Source organism: Protopterus annectens, chromosome 12.part0 (genome assembly GCF_019279795.1).
Source record: "Protopterus annectens isolate FY-2018-M chromosome 12.part0, PAN1.0, whole genome shotgun sequence".
Lineage (NCBI taxonomy): Eukaryota > Metazoa > Chordata > Ceratodontiformes > Protopteridae > Protopterus > Protopterus annectens.
In genome coordinates, this window is record NC_056746.1 from 508,838,519 (window position 1) to 508,861,536 (window position 23,018).

Sequence of the window (23,018 nt, forward strand, 5' to 3'; positions counted from 1 at the left end):
GTTGGCTATTATGAACTAAAACTGACCCTCAATGATTCATACCAAATTACTCCCTGAGAGAAATGCATGTCTTAAACCTCTACAGCTTGCTGGATGCATTCTAAAACCACTTTCTTATAGGGTTTATTTTCTTCTCTCTTATTTAAATGCATTTGTTTACTGGGCTGGTCCGACTGGGTAAAGAATCGGCCCCTTTACAGTGAAGGCATGGAGAGAAAGCTACACAATACAAGTAAACATAAAACAATAGTTAACACATTTAGGTCAATTCAAGTCAGTCACAGTTTGATCATTTAATAGTACACAGCAGAATAAAAATGTCATACACTGTTGCAGCTGAGGACAAAAAAAACAAAAACAGATTTCTTAATGATATGTAATACAATTATGCAATTGATTATAAGGCTTTATTTATTTTTTTTGGCAAATTGTGAGGTTAACAATAGGTGCAGGAGGTTCTTTGAAATACAAACGTCAGTTTGTGGTTATAGCAGGAGTACAGGAGCAGTTTAGAGAGTAGAGTGTCTACACAAAAAGAGGAGGGATGCCCAGGAAAGAGGTTCCTTACTCTGGATCATGCAGTGGGAGGTTTGAAAAATCTACTCTTGCTTCTGTTACATTGGATCCATGCTCAAGGAACAAACAGGAGTCTCTTCTTGCCTTCAAATTTCACTATTCTGCCCCTCATTTCATTTCCACGTTCATACAAGTTGGCCTTTTCTAATCCTACAGATTTAAAACTCAATTTAAGCACTTTTACTCACAGTACCCTTGCCCCAGCTATTCAAGCAAACAAATCATTTTTCTTATTCCCACCACCACGTACAAGAAGGGAGTTTCTGTGCTCTGTATCTTACACTGCTTGAAAGGTTCAATGAAGTATTTGGTGCGAGTGGGCAGACCCTTCTATCACCGTATGTGGAGTATAGAAACACAGCCGCACCTATCTCGAATGTAAAATGTACCACATTACCATCCATTAATCATCAAATTAAACACCTGAGAAAGCTAGCAGCTTCATAACCAAGGACTATATAGACATTTTATGCACATTTTGCACACGTGCTCCTTTATCAATGGAATATACAAGGGCCTCATACTGAGTTGAACACTAGTTGTGTTTTCACTGAAAGCAGGACATCCCACCCTCAAATTCAGTAATTCTTCCTTAATGCCCCCCCAGTTACTATCTTTTCATCCCGAGACGCAGTTGTTGATTCATACCCAAATTAAATTTGGATGATATTGCTTTTCAATTGCAAAGATAAACCTCCTCCTGTTAATATTTTAAAGGCAATGTCCTGTATTTGGCATTTTGACAAGTTAACCACATCTACACAGTCCTCCGGAGTAGATAATCAAGTTTCAACTAACAGTTTAGCCATGTCCTAAGCCTCTCCACTGTTTCAGGTGACATAAAAGCCTCTAACTTTCACAGTGTGCTCTGTCAACTCTTTTTCCCCAACATTTTGTATTAAAACAACAGAAAGAGTTTCACTGGCATCCACTCGATCATTCCCAGGTCATTCATGAAGCTAGCACCAGACTGTGAATCTCACTGTCATTTTTCAATTTGGGTCTGTTGTGCCTACTTTTTGTTTAATTGTCCAGAGCTTGATAAGTATCTGAAGACATTGTTTCCAATAAACAAATACCTTGAACACTGCAGGGTACTGCAGACTGAATCCAACCTTTATAGGTTTGAATTTTCTTATTGCAGGTAAAAAAGCAGCCCTACTTGTTCATGCCAGTCAGTCACTGTCAGCACAAATCCAGTTATCTGCAGTCTTGCATACACTGTCCTCCTTACACAAAAGGAACACCAAAAAGGAATCAACAAAATTCTTTTCAAGTCAGTCTTGAAATTTTACTGGTACAGGCCAAGTTGTTTCTTAAAAGTGTACCGAGGAAACTCGGTGGGCCCTATAAAAGTCAGTATTTCCTCAGGCAGTGTACCTGTCCATCCAGCCAAGCAGGTTTTGCATAGAATCCCTGCAGCTGACACCTCCCATGTACTCTGCTATAATACAGAGCGTTATATTCTCTCTTGGATTAATCCTTTAGTTGCAGTAGTGTGTCAAGTCTGTCTGTCCCTGTGTGTAGTCTTCCCCTCTCATTTCAGCTAAAATTAGTCTTTTCCTGTTGTACTGTCCTCACTGCCAGCAGTGAAAGTACTGCATCTGAATAGGACATCAAGGTGCATTCAAACCCCATTTTTTTTTAACACTGTTATATAGTCCAATAAGGTGGCATTCATTTCAGCATTTCATAATACAGTAGGTTTTATGCTTCAGTGTACCGAAAGGATCAAGCCTTGGATCTTCCATGTTTTTTCATGTTTCTGGTATTCAATGAACAACTGCTACACTGGGAAGCTACTCCCTCTCCAGCCATCTCTTCCCAGAAACTACACACACAAAATATACAATTCACTCATATCAGATGCCACTTTCCAATCATCCTTAATTTCTCTACCAACATAAAAACATCTCTCGTTTAACTGCCTCTTTGCCCATTTGTTCCACCAGCAGCTGTACTAATTCAAAGGGGAATTTCTTTAGTCATTCAAAGGAGAATTTCTTTATATTCTTTTTAAGCACGTCATCCAGGTAGTCAAATGTCAACATTTTACCACCCCAGAACACATACAAAAGCTGCAGAGAATCACAATTTAAAATTTCAATGTGCATTCCTTTATTGCCTCTACAAACTGCAAATGGATATTTCAGCGTAGAAATACAAGTCTCGTAGTCATTGATGACGTTTTGGAATGGAAACAGAAAACTAGAAACTGAAGACCACGTCAAGAGCACCACACTGTTTAAACCACATCAAGTTTCATTTGAACACCACCAACTAGTTAAAACATCTCAACAAAATGTGTGTTTGCATTACAGAAAACAAGCAAAAACCCAAGGAAACTAAGCAGCTTCAGGAGAATGTACTGCTGAAATTGCTGTTAGATAGGTTTCTAAAACCCTATTAAACACATTCTATTTTTCCATAAAACCTGGTAAGTGCTTTCATTCCAAAAGGCACTTCTTCAGACCAAGTTAAATACTAAAAAACTTATTTAAAAGATTAATCTTTTAAGTAAGTTTTCTTTAATATTCATCTGAAGATCCTTCTGGAATGAAGGCGATAACCAGGTTTTATGGAATAAAGTTTGCATTTCTATGGATCATTACTGCATTGTTTTTGTTTTATATGATCAGTGGTTTTATATTTGAGAGATTTTTTGCTGGAACGTTCTATTTTTTACCAAACAATTCAGGCCAATTAGTAATCATTCCGATGAGAAGCAATCTCTTCCATGGTAAGACAACTGTGAATGATCCACTTGCAAGTTTCATCGCTGTTAACTATATACTGTTTAGTATGCATGAAGGAAACTCCATACAATTAAGACACACAAGTTGCTTTAAAAATATAGAGTAAAACCATATTACTATTCAAAACGTTTATTTTCTTCTTTTCCTCTCCACTCTCAAAGTCTACTGCCCAATAAAACAGATCCATTAAATCTACACCTGCCATCTCAGAACAAATGAAAATGACAGCAGAAACAGTTTTTCAATTACACAAGACAACTAATCAGATTTAAAGGTTGTAGTACTGGTAATCTAGGCTATCCAGTTTTATGGATTTTAATGAAGAACTGGAGGAGTTCAAAAACAATGCAATTAAAGCAAAACTGCAACAAGTATATCAATACATAACTTCATGACAAGCAAATGCACAAGAAGATCTGAATAAACTTCTGTCTACTCACTGAATGAAGTATACCATCATCCTTCATTCCTTAAAATTAGAGCAGTAACTACAGCTCAGAACAGACATTTTCTACATCTCCAAAAAGAACGAAAAAGGAAAAAAACTCAGGGTCAGTTAATCTGTTCTAATATTGCAATTTTAGGGGATTACAACACTGAACTGTTCAGAAATGTACATATGAATCAGCAGCCACATATTGTTAAGTAAAGAAATCCCCTTTATAGGCAAATGGAACAGTACAGCAAGTTGAACAACATTCTATAAAATCTCTGCAAAGCCAAGTCAAAACTTTGTTCTCAGTTAAGGTTCATAGGTAGGTACTAGGCTATCAACCCAAGGGCCTATGTAAGCCTAGCCAACACAGTTCCCTGGCTTTCGCCACCCAAGGAGGCTATTTATTTTATTCTTATGTTAATTTGACCATATATGTCATTTCCACTCTGCTTTCACTGGCTTGTGTGAGTAAGCACAAAATTATCATTTTGTGAAATCACTCCCCTTCAACTATTTAAATTTATTGGCCATTCTACTGTATTCCATAGTACCGGAATACAAAAGTGATCACCCCCTTTCAATCTATCTTGCCGTTTTAAAAATAGTGACTCTCCACTAAAACTTTTTAGACAGGTAAAACTTAAGTTACCTACTTTCACATCTAAATTCTCTAGTGCACACTGCAGTGTTTAGGATGAAAAAAAAATGGTTCATCTTACCTTTAAGCATCCCTGTGACTAGCACTTGCTCCAATACCTGCTGGAAAGCACTAGGAAGCCTTAAACTGATATAAGCACTCATCTCTCCTTATTAATAAGGAGAAATTAATCATAGGCACTAAACAGCCTATAATTGCAAAGTACCTTGCTAAGGTAAGGGAAAACAGCTCCTGTACTTTTCAAAAAAAAAAAAAAAAAAAAAAAAAAAAAAGCACCAAACCAGGCATGTCCAAGGGTCAGCTTCCTTTGATTTCTCCTGTCCACCTGGTGAATCTGGGCATACTGGGGCAATGCAGCAATTGCCTCATGTACACAGACAACCTTCTCCTCCTACCACCCAACACTACAACCTGTGAGAGATGCACTTACATAGCCAAACTGGAAGCAAAGCTCTCTCCACCCAAGATTGTGCTAGACAGTCAAGAGAAGAAGGTTAGCACCCGCACTACACTTCAAGCGACACATAGCCCTTCTAAACTCACACCACCACCAACACCCACACATAGCAACACTAAATCCACATATGCGGAGGCCCTTAACTGTAACCTGCCCAAGCAACAAGGACCTTCGAAGTTAAAGCACAAACAAACACCAATCACAACCAAAGTGTTACATAGCTCACAACACCAGTGTGCCACACAGCAACAGCCCCTAAGGGAAGACACCGTACCTAACACTTTAGTCATAGGTGACTCTATAGTCAGGCACACTGATGTCCCACTCACCAGCCTGAATAAGGAGAAAATTACAGTGAGCTGCCTGTCAGGTGCCAGGATCCGTCACATAACTCGTGCACTCAAGTCACTCCACAAGTACAAATATGACTCTGTCATTGTCCATGTTGGAGTGAATGACTTGAGACGTACCTCCCTGGACTACATGAAAACACAGATGGAAGAGCTCTCGGATCATGTGGCCCATGCAGGTATGACCCTAGCCCTGAGTAGCAACCTGCCTTCACCCAGAATGACACCACAATACAAGGACAAAATGATTGACTTCAACAATTGGCTAAGCTTCTGGTGTCATTCAAAGGGGATCCAGTATCTGTCTGCCTGGGACGACATGATCGACAAACCATGATGCTTTGCCAGAGATGGTCTGCACCTGTCGCCCCTGGGATTCAGGTTACTGGCTAAGGCTCTTGCCACCCCTATAGTGCCTTTTTTAAGCAAAGTTCAAAGGACAAAACCACCATCGTAACAGGTACAGGCATGCAAAATCTGAAGGTAATGCTACTCAATGCTAGAAGTCTAAACCTCAAAATGCACTCTCTCGAGGCACTACTAAAAATGAAGAACAGCGATATCTGTGCAGTAATGGAAACCTGGTTCAAGGCTCCAGAGAGCACCCCTGCAATACCAGGCTACAACTCTTACCACACTTTTCAGCCACCAAACCAGGATCGAAACACTAAAGGTGGAGGAGTGTCCATATTCACCAAGGACATTCACACCACCAGGTTAGTTGCCCAACACAATGCGTCTGAAATTCTCCAGGTGCAACTAACACTAGGTAAGACTGCAATCCAAATTGTAGCTAGCTACAGATCCCCCACCATGCCCCACGATTCTCACTACACCTTTCTAAACATACTGGAAAATATTAATATACAACCAAACACCCTAATACTTGGTGATTTCAACTACCCTGCCATTAACTGGGCAAACTACTAGTGTATCAACACCTTTGCCCATTGGTTCTTGGAATTCATAAATTCCAATGCCCTGGATCAACTAATCCATAGTCCAACCAAGGGCTACAATATCCTAGACCTGGTCATTACCAGCATAGGAAATCGATTCTCCACACCTATGGTCAGACCATAAGCTAATCACCCTTAACATCCACATCCAACCCTCCAGTAATGAAACCTCCATAAAAAAATTCTCCAAAGCCAACTTCATGCTACTCAGGTCAGAAGTTACCAACTTCATGACACCCATGCAGACGGGAAATGAAAGTTCGACTGCGGAGTCCTGCACTAAGGCACTGTACAAGCACATCCACTCATGCATGAATTGTGCCATCCCAAATAGAACCAAGATGCTCTCCTCCAAAAAAAGGATGCCAATCTGGTGGTCCCCTGCCATAAACAAACTTTACAACAAAAGGAAGAAATTGTTGCAGAAAAGAGGAAAATCCCAGGATGCAAAAAAATCCCTTACCAGCATCAGTAAGAAGCTGAGATCCCTCATAAAATCCTCCAAAGCTAGTTACGAAAATAAAATTGCCAAAGATTCCAAAGACAAACACAAGGCATTCTATAACTATGTCAAGAATCTAAATGGCAATGCTCACATCTGCTGAGCTACAACAGAATGGCATTACATATACTGATCCAAGGATATTGCCAATATCCTGGCAGATCGATTCAGTGTCAACTTCACCTCCCTCTCATCCCCTAAATGGCCAATCTCAATACCGGAAGATTTCCAAAGTCCGGTAATACCGGCCACACAGGTAGAAAACGCACTCTCCAAAGCTAAGAATACAGCATCCATGGGACCAGATGACAGCCTGGGCTGTGTACTACATGAACTACAAAATTAACTGGCACCTAACCTAAGTGTCATGTTTAATCATACCCTCACCTCAGGCTTCGTGCCCACTGAGCGGTGCACAGCTACACTTAATCCACTCCACAAGGGGGATCCACCTTGGATCCCGGGAACTACCGCCCCATCAGTCTGACGAGCCTGATCTGCAAGGCCATGGAACGTATTATCATGGAACTTATAAACAAAGACATTGACAACCTTAAAACACTTGACCCCACCCAGTTTGGGTTTATGAAGTGCCGATCTTGTCTCCTGAACCTGACTGACTTCTCTGAATCAGTCTCCAGAGCCATGGACGAGGGTAAGACAGTCCACACAGCCTATCTGGACCTCGCCAAGGCCTTTGACACCACCTCCCACTCTGGAATCATAGATAAACTTACTAAGCTGGGCATTAATCCCTACGTCACTCGATGGGTTGCCAACCGGCTTACTGACAGAACCCACACTGTAACAGCAGCTGACTCCAAATCCAGCTCCAGACAAGTGACAAGTGGAGTACCTCAGGGTTCAGTCCTGGGACCTCTCTTGTTTGGCATCTACTTCCCTGAAGTAGAGTTCGCAGATGACTGCAAACTGGGAGCCATTATTGAATCCCCAAATGATGTGGATACTCTACAAAAGGGCCTTACAGAAACAGATGCTTGGTGCCAGAGCCATGGGCTCAAGCTCAATCCCAAGAAATGTATAGTTCTTCCCTTTGGGAAAAACCATGTACCCGTTAATTACCACATAGGTGGCAGTATACAAAACACCGAAAGTGTGATAAGAGACTTAGGGACACAGGTGGACAGTGGTCCCACCTTCAGTAACCACATCACCACGTCAGGAAATCCTTCTATGTGGCACACCTCATCACTAAGGGCTTTTCATCCAGAAAAAAGGAGGTCATTGTCCCACTGTACTCATCCCTCATTAGACCCGTTAACTGGAGAGGCTGCAGAAATACCTCACTAAAAGAATCACAGGCCTAAAAGCTGATGCCCTATGCTGACCGCCTTAAACTCCAGCTATACTCGTCACATATAGTCTACTCCAAGGCGATCGCTGCTTAACATACAAGGCCATGTCAAACCCAGAGCTGTTGGACATGCTACACTTAAAGAAATCCCAATCCCTCAGAGCCACATGCTCCAGGGATCTAAACCTTGTCATCACAATAAACAAAACATGCTGGAGGGATAGGTTCCTGACCCAGAGACTCCCCAGACTCTGGAATAGACTGCCCATACATGTCAAGCAGAACATCTCTTTGGCCCTCTTCAAAAGGAACCTTGATGATTGGATGGGAGAAAGGAAATTCACCCCGGGGATCACATCAGTCACCCTGCTAGACAGTGGTCAAGGGAAGTAAATAGTGTGGGAAGAAATAGCCAGGGAATTGTTGCGGCTAGGCTTGTACAGGCCCTAGGGCCGATAGCCTAGTACCAACCTATGAACCTGTGCCTCTGTCGAGCAGGGTCACAGAAGAGATTCCCGGGGTGAATATCCTATTACCCATCCACTCCTCAAGATTTTTCTTGAAGAGTGCTAGTGAGTGACTCTGCTTGACATAGACAGGTAGCTTGTTCCAGAGTATGGGAGTCTCTGGGATAGGAATCTACCCCTCCAGCATGTTCTGTTAATTGTGGTGACCAGGTTTAGATCTCCAGAGTGTGTAGCTTGGAGGGATTTGGATTTCTTTAGGAGTAGCATGTCCAACAGCTCTGGGTTTGACATAACTTTGTATGTTAGGCAGAGATCACCTTGGAGTAGGCAATATGCTACGGAGTAAAGCTGAAGTTTTTTGAGATGGTCAGCATAAGACATCAGAGTACCATAATCCTCTTTGTGAGATATTTTTGTGGCCCTTCCAGCTGTTGCAGATGCTTTGTGAGGTACAATCCAAAAAGGGTGTTGTACTCAATAATGGGTCTAATGAGAGCAGAGTAGAGGGAGACAATGACCGTTTTTCCTGGATGAGAACCCTTTTGTGATGAGGTGTGCCACGTAGAAGAGTTCCTGACTACTGTGCAATGTGATTATCAAAGGAGAGTCTACTGTCCACTCGACTCCCTGGAGGTCTCTTATCACACCTTCAGCGTTAAGTGGACTGCTGCCTATGTGGTAGTTCATGGGTACAGAGTTTTTACCAAAAGGGATGACAATGCACTTTTTGGCGTTGAGCTTAAGGTCATGGCTCTGACACCAGGCATCAGTCTCAGTGAGGCCCTTTTGTAGGGATGTCCACATCGTTTGGGGACTCTACTATGGCACCTAATTTGTAGTCATCTGTGAACTTTGTCAGCCAGAGGCTCTCTGTATTAGCCCATACTTCAAAGAAGTAGATCCCAAACAGGAGAGGACCCAAGACTGAACCTTGTGGTAGACCACTTGTCACAGGTTTGAAGTCTGGAACTTTTACAGTGTAGGTTCTGTCCATGAGCCAGTTGGCAACCCATCTTGTGGCATATAGATTTATACCCAATTTGCTGAGCTTATCTAGGATTCCCGAATGAGGTATGATGTCGAGCCTTGGCGAGGTCAAGATAGGCTGTGTGAACTGCCTTGCCCTCGTCCATGGCTTTGGTGACTATTTCAAAGAAGTCGATCAGGTTCAGGAGACATGATCTGCCCTTCACAAACCCGAACTGGGTGGGGTCCAGAGTTTGGAGGTTACCAATATCTTTGTTTATGAATTCCATGATGATGCAGTCCATGGCCTTGCAAACCAGGCTCGTCAGACTAATAGGGTGCTAGTTCCCGGAGTCTATGGTGGCTCCCCCTTTGTGGAGTGGTACAACTGTTGCTGTGCGCCATTCATTACGTACAAAGCCTGTCATGAGGCTATGAGTGAACATTGTGCATAGGTGTGTGTGTGTGGGGCAGGGGGCACAGTTCATTCTGACGTTCATGTCGAAAGCAGCCAGGGATGTTGTCCGGTCCCATGGATGCTGTGTTCTTGGCTTTGGAGAGTGCAGTTTTCACCTGTTCAGTTGTGACTGCAGGGACACTACATTCTGTCTAACCAGCTACTACGTCAACAGCCAAAGTATAACCATCAAAAATCAGCATTGCAATTCTTGACTCTAAACAAAGCCAAGAACACAAGTTCAAGAAAATTAGCCTTTACACTAAAACGTTTAGTGTGCTTGCAGATGCCACAATCTGATTTGTCTAGGGGTACCAGAATTTTTGCACTCTCAAGGATTAGAGGGGAGGCTGATCCGTTTAACAATAAATGCAACCTCCCCTACTGTGCAACATCAAAACTGACACTGCCCATCAAGTAGGACCATTTAAACAGGGCTCCAATAGAACTGTATTTGCAAAACTCATCCCATTATAAGAAAGAAAGAATTAAGGTCTTAGACGTGAACCAGATCTCCATATGCATTTTTCAGGATTTGCTTCTTTTCAAATGCAATCAAATATAAAGCATTTAACAATATAAAAGGACTTCTGCTGAAAAGGGGTACTGAAGACAGATTTTTCCTTCCTTGCTACACTATTCACCTTCAAACCTGTGCCCACATCCTATATAAAACTACTCAAACAAACAAACGCAAGCCATGCTCTACTTCAGCTGATGATCTTACAAGCAAGTACCTTAAAACGGTGGTCAATAGCATTACCTACCCTGTCTCAATCCTTATAGTTTGATCCAGGAATCCCACATTCCCTCTCTTTGGAAAAAGTTACACATTATCTCTGCACAGAGGAGGAAATTCAACAAGACACTACTAACTTTAGACCTATAACAATCTTATCTTCCATCTCCAAAATACTTGAAAAATGTATTCAAAACAATTGCTAAACTATCTCCTGCAAGAACTCCTCCTATCCTCCACACAACATCGCTTCCATCCTTCCAGCAACACTGGACATCTAACCTATACAGATACTGTCAATAAATCTCGAGATAATGCCAAACTAATCTTTTCCTTATTTCTGTACTTGTCTAAAGCCTTCAACACAGTTTGTCACAGCAAACATCTACTTCAGATGTCTTCATTAAGTCTCTCAGTCCACCCTTTTATGGTTCAAAAGCTACCTAGCCAATAGGCATCAGTCAGGAAAATGGGACTTCAGTCTCTCTCCGGAACACTGGTGTACCACAAGATTCTATCCTTGCTACCCTCCTCTCAAACATTCTCACCAAGCCCCCCACATATCTGCACAACAGGCCTTCCTAATACAATAGAGGACTACATACTCATTTGTACATCTGACAACATAGCACACCTCCAAAAATGTACTTAGGAGTCTGTAATTCAACTCTCATGCTCAACCCTAAAAAACAACATCGCCCAAAACTTCTCCCATGACAAAATAAAATTTTAATTCACCCTTGACAACACAACCATTAAAGTTACTTCTCATAGCAAATTATTAGGGATGACAGTGGATGATAACCTTAAATTCGACCTGCATATACAAAATTGCATTAGAAAAACTCATCAAAAACTTGGGATGCTTTACAGAGCTTAAAAAACTCTCACCAAAGCAAGTAAACTATACTTGCCACTACTTATCTCTTCCCCACACTTCTTTATGGCACTCCCAACCTTCAGGCATCACAAAAATCAAAACTCGAAGAATGCTATAACAAAGTTTCTAAATTTGCAGCAAATACCAGTTTCACAACCCACCAATGTGTAGCAATAAAAAGCCTAAATTGGTTAAAACTACCCCATTAACTAACATAGACACATTTGCTTACCATCTGTAAAAGTATCTAGAATCCATCGGCTTGTCCAGCACTAAACGAGATCTGAAAAATGAACTTCCTTGTAACCCTTTCTGTGATACTTACTACTGCAAAAGTTGGGGTTGTACTTTCCAAACACTTACTATGCGGTTCCTTGAACAGAGGAATACCTTTCCCGGTGTTGTCATAGGCAGTCCCCTCCGCAGTGTTGTTTCACTTTCACAACTGAAAACTGCATTCCTGCAGGGAAAGGAGTGCCTGAAACACTTGCAAATGCTGATGATAATCCTTATGGGCCAAAAAGTTTACATTACTTTCAGAAATGGCATACATTGCAACATGACACGATGCCAAAAGAAGTGTAAATCCCAGATTCTTAATGCAGATTCGTACAACGGAAGAAAACGTCTGTTACATATCCTTTACTATCAAGATGCCAACAGGTGATACCAGGGTGGGTACTTAGTGTCATTTTGTAATGTCTGCCATTTGAGAAAGTCATTTAAACTTTTTGGACATTAGTAAGGACTATCATCAGCTGGCTGAAGTGTTTCAGGCAGTCGTCTGTCTGCAGGTATGCACTCTTCGCAACCGCTAAAATGTGGTTGCGATAATACGCAAGTACCAAAAAAAGTTATACCCATATAACTTTAACAGTATAAATGTTTATGCTTTAAACTGTTATATTACTTTCTTGTACGCGTTACTCATGAACCTACACTGTACTTGAAATAGGCCCCTAACACATTAGTACGTTATCCTATAAACAAAACAAACTAATCTGAAGACCAAATAAGCGAAGGACAGCCCAGATTAGGAAATGTCAACTTCCAATAATAAAACTGGAGACAAAAATAAAAGCTCTACTGGAGTAACCATCAAATTTACCTTGCTTCCGCTCACTGCAGGTGCAAGACTTGACAAATCTACGATTCTTATACAGATAGCAACTCAAAATAAAGGATGCTTTTTAAGAATTTAACAGCACTACCAAGGAGTAGTAACAGCTCCACCAATAAAAGCATTCTATAAAAATAACCAACCAAGTTAAATAAACAGTATTAACCAACTCTTACTTTGACATCTATGAAGACATTGTTATATTAGTAAAATGTACCACACATACCGCTCAACTACCCTAGACTTTGGCTCGGCATGTCGTACTGCCTTTCCTAATCCTTCCTAAAACGGATTATTTTTGAGAAAATGTGAATGGATACAAGTAAAACACAAATAATATCAAAAATTAAAAGTGAGAGTTTTTTTTTTTTTAATTCAAGAAATGCATGCTAAGTCACATTCTATTGTTATATCAGCTTCTTAAGTTTGGCTATTTCTGCATTTGCCTCCAAGTCTAGAGGCAAGAGTTTCTAAACTGTGGAACTGCATATACAGTAGCATTTGTATGAATTTCCATTTATTAATCCTATGTAATAAAAGTGGGTTGGAGACAGTGGCACTGAGAAAAAGGCAGGAGTCAAAAAGCTGGACGTGGCAGAGTTAAAGATGTTAAGATTTGCACTGGATGTGACGAGGGCGGACAGGATTAGGAATAAGTATATTAGAGGGTTAACACAGGTTAGAAGGTTTGGAGACCAAGCCAGACAGGCAAGATTACGTTGGTTTGGACATGTGCTGAAGAGGGATCCAGAGTATATTGGGGAAAAAAAGATGCTAAGGATGAAGGTGCCAGGTAACAGGAAAAGAGGAAGACCTAAGATGAGTATAATTTTTCTTCATTTTCTTGCAGCCTTTAGCCAATTCCACCTAAAACGCCGATTTTCTACAGTTTCTGTGATTTAAAAAGCTTGTTTCAGCTATATATTGTACTTACTTTACTGCCTGCACTTTAACAAAGTCGTGTTTGTGTTTAAATTACCTGTTTAACTGTTGCAGGCTACATACTCATGTGTGATAGTCATTCCTGTGCATTTAAATGCATTTAAAGTGTTTTGTTTTTATTGTATCTGCTTTATTTTATGGAAAAAAAAAAAAAAACGAACGAAAAAAAATACTTGTTTTCCCACCTTTCTAAGCTAGTATAGTCCAGTTTTCAGGTTAGTGCTGAATTCAGGGCTGTGTTACAAGTTTTCTGTGCTTGCCCATACCTTACTTGGATAGAAGGAAGTTTCTCTGTTAACTGTGAGAGAGGGAGTTTTGAGCAGTCGATCTGTCCCTGGAGGAGTGGTTTCAGCCCAGAAATTAGTAGTTTATTGGCCATTTTGGGCTAATTTCTCTCTCTTTCATTTCCCTGCTATAAAACCCGCATTTGCACAGTTTTGCGCGCCGGGCTGTGCCGGTTAGCTAGGGTACAACTATTCCCGGTTCCACAAAGTCTACTCTTCAATTTTTCCCTTGGAACTAGACAAACTTTCAATTTAAGCACTCAAACCATTCACTTCTCATACCGGCACTTGCTCAAAACTCATAGCAAGCACTAATAAACCTTAGCACTAGACCCCCCCCTTATACTGTAAAGAAGGACAAGGCTCTCTATTCGACCTTACCAGCCAATCAGTAAAACAGTTCACAGTACCTATCCAGGCATGTCCAAAGGGCAGTTTCAGGTGTACTCTCTGGTCCAACTGGTGAATCTGGGCATTTTGAGGCAATGTTACAATTGCCTCATGTACACAGACAACCCTCTCCTCCTTCCACCAAACACTAACACATGCGAGAGATGCAATTATACAGCCAAACTGGAGGCTAAGCTCTCTCAACCCAAGACTGGACCAAGAGGAGAAGGGAATTACTTGCATCACACCACCAGTCTCACATAGACCTATGAAACCAGCACCGGCAAAAAACACACATAAATACACAAAAACATACTCAAAGGCTCTCAATAAAAATCTGCAGAAGCAACAGAGACCTCCAAAGCAGACATCCAAGCAACCTCCACCCCGCAACACAAACCATGAAACACATACTTCACAAAACCAGTGTGCCACACAATCACAGCCCTGAAGGCAAAATAACATACCCAACACACTAGTAATAGGTCAGGCACACTGACGTCCCACTCACTAGGCTGAACAAGGAGAAGGTTACTGTTAGCTACCTGTCAGGTGCCAGGATCCGCCACATAACACAAGCACTCAGGTCACTCCAGAACAAATACCAATATGACTGTCATTGTCCATGTTGGTGTGAATGACCCGAGCCGTACCACCGTGTACTACATGAAGAGAGACATGGAGGAGCTCTCTGATCACATAGCCCAGGCCGGTATGACCCTGACTAGCATCCTGCCCTCACCAAGAAGGATACCACTGCATAGAGAAAAAAATTATCAATTTCAACAATTGGCAAAGCTTCTAGTGTCATTCAAAGGGGATCCAGTGTCTATCAGCCTGTGATGACATGCTCGACAAGCCACGCTGCTTTGCTAGAGACGGCTTGCACCCATCACCCTTAGGCTTTCGAATACTGGCCAATGCTCTTGCCACCCCCATAGTGCCTTTTTTAGGCAAGGCTCAAAAGACAAACCACCGCCGTAAATAACACGAGTAACAAAAAACTGAGGGTAATGCTACTCAATGCCATAAGTCTAAACCTCAAAATGCACACACTCGAGGCACTCCTCAGTATGGAGAAAATAGATATATGTGCAGTAACAGAAACCTGGTTTAAGGCTCCAGAGAGCAGCCCAGCACTACCAGGCTACAACTCATACCATACATTTCGGCGACAAAACCCAGACCGAAATACAAAAGGCAGGGGAGTTTCCATATTCATCAAGGATACCCACACCTCCAGGTTAGTGGCACAGCACGATGCTTCACAGATCATCCACGTGCAACTAACAATGGGCAGAACTGCTATTCAAATTACGGCTTGCTACAGATCACCCACCATGTCCCAGGACCCCCACTCCGCATTCCTGGAAACAATGGGAAACATAAAGGTCCTACCAAACATCCTGACACTGGGTGATTTCAATTACCCAAATATTAACTGGAAGAACTACTCAAGTACAAACTCCCTTGCCCAACATTTCCTAGAATTTATAAACTCAAACGCCCTGGATCAACTGGTCAACACCCCCACCAGACGTGACAACATAGTGGACCTGGTCATCACCAACATGGGCGACCGGAGTTCCACACCAGAGGTCAACCCCTTGGTGGTTAGATCTGGCCATAAACTAATCACTCTGGATATCCACATTCCGCCACCACTCCCAGTCAAAGAAACCACCGTGAAAAACTTTTCAAAAGCAAACTTCACGTTACTTAAGACCGAGGTGGGAAGTATCAAAGCCCCCATGCTAAAGGATAACGCTGTCCAAGCTGCAAAAAACTTTACTAATGCACTCTATGGGCACCTGCAGGAATGCATGGATCGTGCTATCCCAAACAAAACCAAGACTCACTCCTCCAAGAAAAGGAAACCTGTCTGGTGGACCCCTGCCATAAACAAGCTACACAATAGAAGGAGAAAACTAGTACAGAAAAGAGTAAAATCCCAAGAAGGGAGGACATCCCTGATCAGTATCAGCAAGAAACTATGTTCCCTCATAAAATCATCCAAGGTTAGCCTCGAAAGAAAAATTGCCATGGACTCCAAAGATAACCACAAGGCATTCTTTAGCTATGTCAAGAATTTAAGCGGCAATTCTCAGATCTGCGCATAGTTAGCGCAGAATGGCACAAAATACACTGAACTGACCGAAATAGCCAACATCCTGGCAGACAGGTTCAGTGCAAACTTCCACCCACCTCTCAACCCCAAAAGGGCCCATAACTATAGCAGAAGAATGTAGTACCCCTGAAATCATAGACACTCAGGTTAAAACAGCCCTCTCCAGAGCCAAAAATACAGCATCAATGGGACCGGATGGTGTCCCAGGCTTCGTCCTACACATACTCAAAGATAAACTAACCCCTTACCTAAACACACTGTTTAAACTCAGCCTCTCCACAGGCTACGTCCCCACAGAGTGGTGCACAGCAACGGTTATTCCACTCCACAAAGGTGGAGACACAACGGACCCCAGGAACTATCGCCCTATAACCCTGACTAGCTTGGTCTGCAAGGCTATGGAGCGCATCATCATGGATCTCATTAACAGAGATATTGGAAATCTCCAAACACTGGACCCTGCCCAGTTCGGCTTTGTTAAGGGCAGATCATGCCTCCTAAACCTGGTGGACTTCTTTGAGACAGTTACCAAGGTTATAGATGAGGGAAAGGTGGTCCACACAGCCTACCTACACCTTGCAAAGGCCTTCAACACCATTCCCCACTCAGGTATTATAGACAAGCTCACCAGCCTGAACATAAACCCCTACGTCACAAAATGGGTTGCCAACTGGCTCACGGACAGAACCCACATGGTAAGAGTTGCGGGAGCTGGGTCTAACTCTAAACCGGTTACAAGTGGCATTTCCCAGGGCTCGGTCCTAGGACACCTCCTGTTCGGCATATACTTCTTAGAGGTACAGGCAAGCACAAGATGACTATGGCTGACCAAGTTCGCAGACGACTGCAAACTAGGGTCTATAACTGACTCTCCAGCTGACACAGACATCCTCCAAAAGGGTCTCACTGCGACAGATATCTGGTGTCAAAACCATGGCCTCAAGCTAAATGCCAAAAAGTGCATAGTTATACCCTTTGGATGAAACAAAGTACCCACAAACTACCACATAGGTGGTAGCCCCCTAAATACGGGAGACATAATAAGGGATCTGGGGACCCAAGTAGATAGTAACCTCTCCTTTGATAATCACATTGCCAAAGTGGTTAGAAAATCCTTCTATGTGGCCCACCTAATCAAAAAAGGGTTTGCATCCAGATTGAAAAAGGTCACTGGGCCCCTCTATGCAACACTCATCACATCCATCATAGAGTACAATGCCCCATTTGGGATGTACCTTACAAGACACCTGCAACAACTGGAAAGACCACAGACGTACCTCACCAAGAGGATCACTGGCCTCAAGCAGATGCCCTATGCAGCTCGACTGAAGAACCTCCAGCTGTACTTGGTTGCATATCACCTACTCAGAGGTGATCTCTGCCTGACATACAAGGCCATGTCCAACCCAGAATTGATGGACATGCTCCACCTAAAGAAAACCATACTCCCTCGAGCCACACGTTATAGGGATCTAAGCCTCACCACAACAATAAATAGGACATGCTGGGGGGATAGATTCCTGTCCAGGAGACTTCCCATGCTCTGGAACAAGATTTCAATCTACATTATGCAGAGCTTCTCGCTAACCCTCTTCAAGAGAAACCTTGACGAGTGGATAGGAAACAAAGTTTACCCCAGGGATCACTTCAATGGCTCTGGTGGACAGAGGTACAAGAAACTAATCTAAGGGGGAGGCGAAAGCCAACACATTCCAGCTAGGCTTATAATTGCCTTCGGGCAGATAGCCTAGTACCTACCTATGAACCCATGGATATGGTAAGAGAGGACATGCAGGTGGTTGGTGTGACAGAGTAAGATGCAGAGGACTGGAAGAAATGGAAACAGATGATCCGTTGTGGCAACCCCAAACGGGAGCAGCCGAAAGAAGAATAAAAGCCATCAGTCTGCACACTATTATAACAAAAACATGCTGCAGTGTTGGAGTTTGATTCATCAAATAACCAGAACAGAAGTGACGTGAAATAATTAGTTTACCCAAGTCAGCATACCCAGTTATCCAATTAATTAGTTTGTTTGACATTTGTTAACCGGGTTAGTCTATGCCCTTTTTCAGCAGAGACCAGAGGAGAAAAGCTCCAAGTTATATAAAATAAGTAGTACAATGCATTGTCAAGCAAATAGTAATTAATGGCAAAATTAAGTAAACTACAGCAACAAACAATACAGAAGACGTACAACAAAAATATCAACTTTATTTAGAGTTATCAAATATAAAGGACTATGGACAAACCCACTTTGCCCGTTAAAAATGAACTAAATAAAAAAGCATTGCTTGGAAATTCATTTATCCTACGTAAAATCCAAACTAACGTGCATACTTTCAAGAATCTAAATATCTGAACCAAATTATACAAATAATTCCACTACAGGAAAGCACTGAAACCAGGGTCAAGCACAAATAAAGGTTATACCGTACGACCTTCTACAGCCCTGCCCACGGGTAAAATCAAGCACACCTAAGAAAGAAAATACCTCTAAGAAACAGTATTTCCAACATTTTATAAAATAATAACTATCCTACTCAGCAATGTCATTGACATAAACCTCAGCTGCAAGACCCAGTTGTGGACCTTACAAAATAAAAATCTACCTAATTATTAGAACACAATACCTGACACTACTCAGTCGCTAAAACATTTCAACAACTTATTAATCAGCATCTAACGTGACTTTCTAACTTACAGAAAACGAAAGAACACTTCTTGCAGACTTCATCTTCAGAACTCTCCTTCTCCAGTAGCATTGACCGAAAGGCCTAACCTAACCTATCCTACTGCTTACTGCAAGAGACCAATAGCTAACCAGCATACTTGGAAGGAAACGATTATTTCCGGTTCCTATAGAGTCAAACTTCTTCCGGGTGGACAGAAGAAGTGGCGTACAGTTAGTTTAGTTGATTATTATTTACTAGTGTTAGAAAAAATCAAGATAAGTTATTTGTGTTAAATAAGTAGTCCTCCGTGAGGCAAGAGCTGAGGGGACAGCGTATATAGCAAACATGGTATGTGTGTACTTTATTTCTAAGGAGAACGCGTTTTGTTTTCTTTTTTCTGTAATACCCCATTGAGTGAGTTAAGTTGCTGCTGCACTACTTGGCGATTATTAATCCACGTGTTTTGTATTAATTCCAAAATGGTGAGACGACCGTGGTCCCAAACAGTATGTAGGAGTGATGTGTGTTACAGTAGGGTAGTTTGTTTCCATTATGAACTTTTTTTTATTTGCCTTTTGCACGTTCTGTAATTACCGGTGGTGTAATGACTGGTTTCCACGTGCCCTCTATTTGGATTAAGCACGACGTTAGCTAATGAGCGTGACATAGCTCTCAACCTTCCATCTCCAAAATGAGGAACACTAGCCCTCATAATGTGGAACAAATGGGTAAAATGGGGAACACATACTAATGGCTTACTAACAACTTCAACTCGGAAGGTCATAGGATGATTATAATATGATGGTTTTACTTATAAAGAAGATCTTTTAACGAATTAATATGATTCGTAAAAAAATCCTAACACTGAATGTGTGACAGTCTTCCAATGTGGAACATGAACTTTTTAAGACCTCAAATGAGGTACACTTGAGAGATATGGAGCGTGAACATCAACAGTTATGATCGGGTCTGCGTCACGTTATATTCATGTTAATGTTTGCTACCTTCAGTCAGTGCTATACTTTGAAAGAGGGTTGACTTAGTTCTCGTTGTAATTTTCATTCTCTTCCCAATGAAATAAATCTACTTGTAAGGTGAGTGGAGAAGTTTATCTCCCTCTACTTTAACAATCTGAGTTGATAAAAAAAGTCCGCAGAATCTGCCAGTATGTTACACTGGCAATAATTGTCAAACTGCATTGCTATGGTAACATTTTGTGAGCTGTCCAGATGTGCTAAAAAAATGTTTGATTGTTGTATCGGATTTACTTTCTATAGGTTATGTCTAAGTGCAGTTGTTTCATGAGGGTAATAATTTCTATTTAGGTTTTACATCACATCTCTAGTCCTTTAAAAGAAAAGACCTCCCACTTGGGGGGGGGGGGGACAAGTAGGGATTATAAAATGCCAGACTTGAAATATAAAACAGGAGACAGTGTTACTATTTTGAAATTAACTACAAAATGTGACAAACTGGAAAGACAACAGGTGTACAGCACTTGGATGTGTTAAAATGATACAGGGAAGTTGAAACACACAGCCTTGGGGGATTATATATGGTAATACTATAACGTCAGCCAGTGCTGTAATTTAATGTAGAGCAAGGGGGGGGGGCTTCGGATGGAAACTTAAAAAAGGCAAGATCTCGGGTGCTGATAGGGAACAAATTTCATACTAGCATTGTTTAATGAAACTAAGGTTGTCACAGCTTTATAACTTGGCACCAATACTGCTCTTGCACTCATGGCTGAAGTGCTAGATTTGAGTGTATGGTAGAAACGTACCCCACCAGATGTGCAGTAGCAAGGACCGCCCAAACCCCGCCCCGCACTCTGCGCATTTATTTATTTTGAAAACTGCTTTGAATAAACTTGGGAAAACATCCTCTCAGAAATTAGTATGCTAAGCTTTGTAATTATTTCAGTACAAAACCTTTTCTCCCTTATTTGCTGCTACCAGGATTTCCAATGACCAAAAGCTTCAATATATTACATGTTGCACTAAATAATTTGGCAGAACTTGTACTTACAAATGGTATACCGATCCAAACAGATTTTTACCTATTGCAACAAACACAGAATATGCTGCATTTATGCAAAAGTATTACACTGTTACACTGAGAATTACAATTCTTTAAAGGGGAGGGGGCAAACACACAATGCTACATGTATAAAATCTATTACACAGACTTAAAATTCCTGTTCTGTAAAGGTGTGGGGTGCGGGTGGCAACCTTTCTGGGAGGTTTTTTTTTTTATTGCATTTATTTATTGTCCCACTGCCTCAGAATATTGCTTGTTGCTTTATCTCCAGAAAAAAATGTTTAAAGAAAGGTGGGGATGAAGCAATTACTGCATAACATTATACCAAAGAAAGGTGGCAGTGCACGGGTTGTGTATGCAAAACTGGAACTTGTGGCTACTGCGCAAATACTGTCCTCCTGACCCACTTCTTACCCTACAACACAGTATGTGGTTAAGTACAAAGTGACAAAGCAAGTTAGACACCCAGGACATGCGGAGCTTTCGACGGTGCACTTATAAATGTAGAAAATGAGGACAAGTTTATTTAATCTCTGTTTTACATATCGTATACTAAAAGCTGTAGGACAAGTTTATTTAATCTCTGTTTTACATATCGTATACTAAAAGCTGTAGTAACTCTAATTAAAGGTAATATAAAAAGCATGAAGCCTATGTTAAAAACGGTCAAAGTGAATATTCATAATTGACATTCCCCATGTCACTGTATAATTTGCGTGGCTTGTCACTCAGCCCTGTCAATCGTGTAGACCACGCCTATTCCTGCGTGAAATTCGCGGTGGGGTAATGTTCTAATACAGAGCCATAGTAACTACAGCTTATTACAGTTCTAGCAGCTTGCTATAGTGCAGACGAGATTTTTTGCCTTTTTTTTTGTTTGTTTCCCTGTGCCCAACTTTGTATTGGGACTGCCAAAATTTCAAGACGTTTAAAGGAATTTGATGTCAACTATTCAAATTGACAAACCATTGTCTAAGGCCTAAAAACAAAAAGTAAAACTGTTTTTGCCAAAAGTTTTTTTTTTTTTTCTTTTACCTGCATCACCTGGTAAAACTTGACACAGCATCATTTTGAAACTGTACTATGGGCGAAGATAAACCTAAAATTATGTAGGATACCAGATTACAAGTGAGAACAACAATGAAAAAGAGGAAAATATGCTTAAAGGAGGAGTTACTAAGGAGTCCTGAAGTGAAAAGAGCAGCCAGAATGTGTTGCTCCCCAAGTCTGACAGGCCTGTAACATTTCTGTATTACTTTATGAAAAATGAATAACCGATCCAGGTGGTGATACTTGGTGCTCAGAAAGAATAGCTGTTAGGTGGCACAGCAAGGTCTCTAACTACCTTAGACTTAAAGGATTACTAGCAGTTTCCACTCACCCCTGAAGACTGTAGTCTCTGTTCTGGACCATCTTTACCACGTGCTTTCATAGAGCTCCTTACTGTTTTAGAGGCTCATGGGTATAATTCTAAAACTTTTCACCAGATATTCAGCTTTATCCTACCTTGATGACATAGTAATCTTATTGAGAAAATTGGAAGTCAAGTTTATCCAAAGTGCTAGTTTTGTTGGATTCTTTTAAACTGTAAGTTAATGCTGCCAGGATTAAGTTTTGTAAGGCAGAAGCCAGATATCTAGGGTTTGTGATTGAGAAAGAGGGTTAATTAGACCCTGACACACAGACAAAAAATAATAGAAGCTGCAAAAACTGGGCTACACCCAATACCAAACAGCAAGTGAAAGCATTCTTAGGACTAAGAGGCTACTAAAGAAAATTCATAATGGTAACTTTGCTGGCATAGGCTGTCCTCTAACGTGCCTTACAAAATTTAAGGCAGCTATCAAGGGGCACCATAATGGCATGCATCTAAGAAAGGATGCTTTGCCATAAGACACATAGAGATGCATTTAATGGAGCT

At 41.3% G+C, this 23,018-nt stretch overlaps 2 protein-coding genes across 2 annotated transcripts in view; one reads left to right on the forward strand and one right to left on the reverse strand.

Moving 5' to 3' along the window:
* LOC122816679 (cytochrome b-c1 complex subunit 2, mitochondrial) overlaps positions 1-19,218 on the reverse strand; it is a 475,154-nt gene extending 455,936 nt beyond the window's left edge. Inside the window, exon 1 of the mRNA XM_044089644.1 lies at positions 19,087-19,218. Within this exon, the coding sequence (XP_043945579.1) occupies positions 19,087-19,119 (33 nt within the window). The 5' untranslated portion in view covers positions 19,120-19,218. The remainder of the gene's footprint in view (positions 1-19,086) is intronic.
* A 36-nt stretch (positions 19,219-19,254) lies between these two features.
* The window catches only part of SNU13 (small nuclear ribonucleoprotein 13), a 115,637-nt gene continuing 111,873 nt past the window's right edge, over positions 19,255-23,018 (forward strand). The window contains exon 1 of the mRNA XM_044089643.1: positions 19,255-19,405. Coding sequence (XP_043945578.1) covers positions 19,403-19,405 — 3 coding nt within the window. The 5' untranslated portion in view covers positions 19,255-19,402. The remainder of the gene's footprint in view (positions 19,406-23,018) is intronic.